At 38.7% G+C, this 6,347-nt stretch overlaps 1 protein-coding gene across 1 annotated transcript in view; it reads right to left on the bottom strand.

Moving 5' to 3' along the window:
* LOC119427028 (heterogeneous nuclear ribonucleoprotein Q) overlaps positions 1-5,875 on the bottom strand; it is a 7,969-nt gene extending 2,094 nt beyond the window's left edge. The window contains exons 1-10 of the mRNA XM_037694602.1: positions 5,756-5,875; positions 3,997-4,156; positions 3,009-3,127; positions 2,791-2,898; positions 2,519-2,632; positions 2,092-2,268; positions 1,742-1,877; positions 1,156-1,361; positions 929-1,078; positions 707-828 (exon numbers count right to left, since the gene is read on the bottom strand). Of these exons, the coding sequence (XP_037550530.1) occupies positions 707-828; positions 929-1,078; positions 1,156-1,361; positions 1,742-1,877; positions 2,092-2,268; positions 2,519-2,632; positions 2,791-2,898; positions 3,009-3,127; positions 3,997-4,144 (1,280 nt within the window). The 5' untranslated portion in view covers positions 4,145-4,156; positions 5,756-5,875. The remainder of the gene's footprint in view (positions 1-706; positions 829-928; positions 1,079-1,155; positions 1,362-1,741; positions 1,878-2,091; positions 2,269-2,518; positions 2,633-2,790; positions 2,899-3,008; positions 3,128-3,996; positions 4,157-5,755) is intronic.
* Between the last annotated feature and the right edge of the window lie 472 nt (positions 5,876-6,347).

Genomic DNA, 6,347 nt, shown 5'->3' with positions numbered 1-6,347 from the left:
AAAGTCGTAAAATTACAAGAATAAAGTTGTACAAGACTTTTTTCTCTTTTTTTTTTTTACAGCACTCGTTTATTTATTTATCGTTTTCCATGAGTCGGATCCACAACGCGACCTGTCAATCAATCCAGTGGGCGTGTCAGCAAATGACCAACCCGAAGCTAAATGCTCCCATAAGTGAGTTACTGGGTCTCTTCAGTCTCTTTCTGGAATATTTATCGAAGACCTCCAACAGCGCTGCACGCACACAGTTTCGATCACTGAGCGCTGTTTTCAAATGGAACCAAAAACGAAAGTCATGACGTAATGACGTCACATATCCCAGAAGCAGAATACAAAAACGCAACAGTAGGCGGCAGTATTGGAACACGTTTTGAGTTGGAGCGTCAATAAAGTTTAACAAACATTTTTCATTTCACCAGTTAAAATGCGGTAAACTGCTTTATCGCGTTGGGAGTTCGGATAATGTTACGACTCGTTTAGCTTCGGATTGGTCATTTGCGGACACGCCCATTGGATTGATTGGCAGTGACACAGTGAATTTGACTCGAGGGAAAAAAAAATTACGACAGCTGTAAAAAAAAAAAAAAAAAAAAAAAAAAAAAAGAGTCTCATACGACTTTATTCTTCTAATTTTATGGTTTTTAATTATTTTTTTGTCTTGGAGTGGCCCTAAAGCTCCGTCGTAAGTTAAATTGTTCTTACTTACATTTGTGTTTTGGCAGCTTGTCTCTGGGCTTTGCGTTCTTTCCTCTTCTGGTCAGGGGGCTTGGCAAAGACAATTTCGATGTGCTCTCCTTCGAGGTCTTTGCCATTAAACTCAGCTAACGCCTGTTGGAAATAAAAACGTTTCTTAGATGCTTTTCCTGCTATCAAAAATCCAAGTTACTTTGATTACATTTGTTCGTTTTGTACTCATTTTCCTACAGACCTTGACAGCAGCATCTCTTTCTTCAAAGTGAATGAAGGCGTAGTCTTTCAGTTTTTTCACTCTCTCCAGCTTGCCAAACTGACTAAATGTTTTTTCAAGCGTTTCCTCTGTAACGGTGCTTGCTAAGTTCCTCACAAACAGCACCTTGACCTGGGGAGAAGAGAAAGTTCAGACATTTTCTTTTCAAACGAGACAGTAAAGAGTGATATAGCAGCAAATGTCCTTACCTTAGCCATGACTTCTGGGTCTGGGTCCTCAATAGGGTCAGCCCACTCCACAGTGACCACATTTCCCCACACCTTCACCTTGCCACTCATCAGGCGGCGGCGAGCCTGAGCTGCCGTCTTATGGTCTTCATACTCCAGGAAGCAAAAGCCTCGATTCTTTTTTTTGTCATCTGGCTGGTGGTATAATATGACATCATTTAGACCCTCTATTAGGACAAAATAAAAAAAGGGAAACAGGTTGAGAAAGAGAAGCACAATTGTTTTGGAGAAAACAAACATCAAAACATCATTCTTTGAAAACGTATAGCTAAATAATCTGATAAGCTTTTAGCATTGAAAGCTCTTCGGTTTAAATTTAGATAAATAGCTAAGTTCACAGCACGGGCAAAACTTGAGATACAAGTTTGTTTAAGCTAATACTTAACATGAGCTTCAAAAGAATAATTTGAAAGATTTATTTTAATTTGCATCCAGCTGGATACAATTAACAGAACCCTGCAATAACAATCACTAAAATGTAGAAACAGAGACCAAAAATATAAAGCAAACTTGAAACAACCAAAGGGTAGTACCAGTACTAACTCACCTGTAACCTTTGCAAATTCTTCAACAATTTGCTCTTTTGTTTTACTCTTGGGGATGGAACCAACAAACAGTCTATTATTGGCCACAGAGATGCATACGCCAATGTGTTTACCTGGTCGAATTTCATTGTTGTTGCACTGTGGATGAACAGAAATCAATCTAAATAAAGAACAAGCTGGTATTGTCAAGCTTGTATCTATTTGTGATCATGTTAAATCCGTATTAACCAACAAATATTTGAACGTATATATCTGTATGTGTGAAATGGATGGCACATTATTAATGTACAATACGGTGCCTGATTAACTTCAAACGGTCTTTTTGGTCATCCTTGCAATAGAGCAGACATACCAGTTTAACAGCCTGCTGTGCAGCTTCCTTCGTGCAGTAAGTGATAAAGGCGTAGCCTCTATTAAGACCACTCAGAGGATCCATCATCAGGCGCAAGTCCCAGATGGGGCCAGCTTTCTCAAACAATGGAACCAGCTCATCCTCAAAAAGATCTCTTGGGATTTTACCTACAAATATCTATTAAAGTGGAAAAAAATAAATATGGAGCGTTGAAAATTTTGTTCATTTCAAAATGTAAACTAAAAATGAACATTTTATCAAAAAGTATCTAATCAGATCTAAGCATTCAGCTTCACTGTAACCTTGGTTACTACAGACAACAGGTTCATCATTCAGAAACCATAACCGAATGCATGGAGTATACATTAAAAAATAATTTGAAGACTTTTCTCCCCCCATAAACACAAATCAACAACTTGTTTTGTACCTCTGTACCGATGGTGGGCTGGCCCCCTGAGTGAGCGGACTCTGGTGGAGGACCACCATACTTCCTCTGTCCTGTTGTCACATCAAGTGTGTAGCCAGTCCTCTCCAGCAAAGCCTGGAAAAGAAAAGTATGCTATTAGTATTTTTTTTTTCTTCGAGATCCATATTTAGTTCTAAAAATAAATACATAGTTCAGTTAAAAATCAGATGCTTGCAAAAAATGTCTCATTATACAAGCTCTTTAATTTAATAATTAAAACTGTCTATTCTTACTTTGATTTTGGCTTCATCTGGTCCTTTATTGGTATCCGACACTTTGGTCCCTTGTTTCTCTCTCTGTCTGTATGTCTTCATCACGCCACAAAGAAAGGCACTTTTGTTCTGTAAGAAAAACAAATTTTTAGGTATCATCAAACACACACAAAACATTTTCTTCTCAGTGATCAGATATCATCTCTGAAAAAAAAAAAAAAATACCCTGCAATGCCTACCTGAACATGTGAGAGGTCACTGTCCTTGAATTGCAAAAGGACTTGGAGAGCACCTTCTTCGTTGAATTCTTTCAGGGCTTCGATCGCTCGGTCGTCTAAATCACTGTGAGACACCAAACCTGGGGGTTGGACAAAAAAAAAATAATTTAAAAAAGAGCTAACAACAGATATCATTTAGGTATTTTTTGTTTTTACTTGTGATAGACATAAAAGAATCAATTATTTTCATGCAGATTACGTTTTTCTATACATAGATGAGTTGAGAAAGAAAAATGTGGTGGGGGAGGGTGTACCATAGATCCATTAAATGAAACCAAATTCACTTAACAGGCTGTGTTTTACGTTTTCAACCATTACAGTCCAGTAGAAATAACAACAGATGTGACAGTGCAACATGATCTGCCAGTGCCCCTCTGTACTGAGGTTTGGGAGTTTTGAAATGAACTAGTCTACAATTTCCTGGACGGAGGGGCCATCACCTGTCTGGGGCAGCCACATACTGTACAGCTCCTGCCATTGTTTCTGCTTCAGCCCCATCTGGCTCAAAGGCCAGACCAGATGTTGTAAGGATGTGACAAAGAACCCAATAATATGTATAAAGCAGCAATCTTTAACAATATGCTCAAGTTCAGAGAGGGATAATACAAAAGCATATTTACTCAACGATCATTAAGATGCTGAATACTTATAAGAAATGAATGACAAGCCTTAATAGGTTTATCAAAACACTACAGATGATAGACAGTTTGTTCCACAAGACACCATGTTGGGGACGCAAATTCTGTAATTTGTTTAAACCTTTTTAAATTTCACATCGATACATAATTTTGAAGCACTGCAGTACCCATTTTGTTTGGAAACCACAAAAAGTTGCTTCAATATCTCAATTCCCCATTCAGAAATGTAATAAAAATGACAACACATGCATGGATTTACACAGAAAAAAGCTGCATATTTTGGATATGCAAGTGTATTGATAATACCTTACCTGCTATGTAAATTTCATCTAGTTTTTCAGCAACTTTCTGTGGTAAACCAGCTTCTAATAAAGTCTGGAAGTGCTCAGAATGGGTAACTGCAGCGGAGGTGTCCATTGGCTCTTCTGGACCATTTCCATTTATATGCTCTGTGGCCATGTCTCCAGAAATCTGTATAAATGCAATGAGCCAAATTAATCCAGAGTCAAGGGCAAGACTTTGGAAGTGTTCAAGAGTGTAAAGTCTCAGACTCGTGAGCAAAAACATTCTGAAAATCAACTATTACAAAATAAACAAAAAAATATTTGAACATATATATCATCTGGTGTAATTTGCAGTCCAAATGGTTACACAGATTATACTGATATGAGCAAAACAAACAGTACTGTGGCCCTTTAGTCTGGATTTTTTTTTTTTTTCAAAATCTTGACATTACTAGCAACTTTCAGCTTGCATGAAGCCCCAAACTTGGATACAGACACACAAACACTGTACACAAAACAGACGATGCACAAACAAAACAGTCCACAAATCGAAGTTGTATATTCCAAAAACAAACAAACTGCATTTTGTGGTGTTTTCCATCTTTCTCTAACTCCTGGTCCTCAGTCGCTGCCTTGTCTGTTATATTCTCTTAATTGCATGTTAGCTACCCTCCCAGTGCTGACTTCAGCACAGACTAGATAGCTGATATACGTGTTCAGAGTGAGTACTGGTTTCCACTGAGTGACAAGTTAGAATGCACCCTTTGGTATTAATTTGTTGACACTTTAGTTAGCAAATATCACCTCAAAAAACTGAATACTCCATTTATATAACGATACCTGCCCATTGCAACTCCCATTCTTTTGTTTTTATTGCTAGCAACCCTAATGTTCTTAGCAGATCAGAAAAAAACAGTTTGTTCCCATTCATAATCCAACCATTCCTCGGCAAAATATGGACAATTTTATGTTTTGATCAACACTACTTTTGCCTCTATATTGTCCTAATGAGGAGTCCATTGATCTATGCCTGCTAATCAATTTTATAAACACGTGCTTTTCTGTGGTTAAGAGATTGCTGCTAGTTACACATAAGCAACTAGCTTACATATCAATCAATGCTCATTTTTTTACTGTGGGACGTCTTTAAAATGATTTGAAACGTATTTTCTTTTACCCCTATATGTTAGTCAGATTAAATTTAGCGGGGTCACAAACGATGTTAGCCAGCTAGCCGGCTAATGTACACGGCTAATGGTACATTATCCGGACAATAACATGAAACTACAGTATGCATTTGCTGGAAGTACCGTTGTTGTTAATATTGTAGAAAGAGGACATGATTGTTCGTACAATAGTAAGACATGATCGCCAGTCTCGTCTAATATCTCAGGCTTGCCTGGTTCTATTAGCACAAAATGACAATGAGCATGTCAGTTCCACGATCTGTCAAAGTGAGCTAGCTAGAGCTAGCATGCTAATTTGAACGGTGTCAGTGAGGCCATTGTTAGAGCGTCATTTTTCGGCACAGTCTTTACCAAGTACAACGCTCGACATTAACATTTAATCGGATTCAACAAGGCCTTAATAGCTAAAACTTTAGCCTGCTATATGCGTGGCTCGTCAACGTGCCGCCACATAGGAAGAGTCCATTTTCAAAAAGCCGGTCTGGAGAACTAAACCATCACCAGCTTTCCACATTGTTTGAAACAGCGCCGCACGACTCGGAGTTTTTAGCGCCTAACAAAGCGACATCTACGTGACTAATTAGAAGCATTCGGCCTACCTGCCGCAGGCACACCGACGTGTATGGTGCTGATAACACGGGAAGATAAATGTGATGTTTAAAAGAGAGAAAAAGTGTAAAACTCCCGGCACGGGTCCGACTTCAGTCATTCACTGTTGATGATGTAAAATGGCTGCCACGTTCACGCCTCGAGTTTTGTCTAGTCTATGGGGTTTCTCGGACAGAGCTGCACGGGCTTGCCTTGTATGCATTTTAAAGCGGAGCGGCGGGTCAGCTGCAGCATGCATCATATGCGCACGTGTGAAGCGTTTTACAAAGAAACACTTTATTTAACCACCATGGTGGTTTACTAGAACAGCCGAAATGTGGTTTATTCAAGGAAACGAGCGATGCGAACTTCTTTGTTAGCCACACAAAGAAGTTAGGTTTGAAAATTTCACGATACCAATACAGATGAATGGCCTTCAAGCACGGGGGGAGGGGGGTGTTAGTCAGGGAATGACCTAGTTTTATCCTAGAAGTGTATTTAAAACACATAAACACGAAAAATGAGAGAGATGGCAGAAAATGGAAAAAATAAATAAATTGCACGTGCAAAAATTATAAATTGATCAAACTGGTGTGCAGATCT

Source organism: Nematolebias whitei, chromosome 21 (assembly GCF_014905685.2).
Source record: "Nematolebias whitei isolate Nwh7 chromosome 21, NemWhi1, whole genome shotgun sequence".
Lineage (NCBI taxonomy): Eukaryota > Metazoa > Chordata > Actinopteri > Cyprinodontiformes > Rivulidae > Nematolebias > Nematolebias whitei.
Note: the sequence above shows the minus strand (reverse complement) of the source record. Positions and strands in the feature narration are given on the sequence as shown.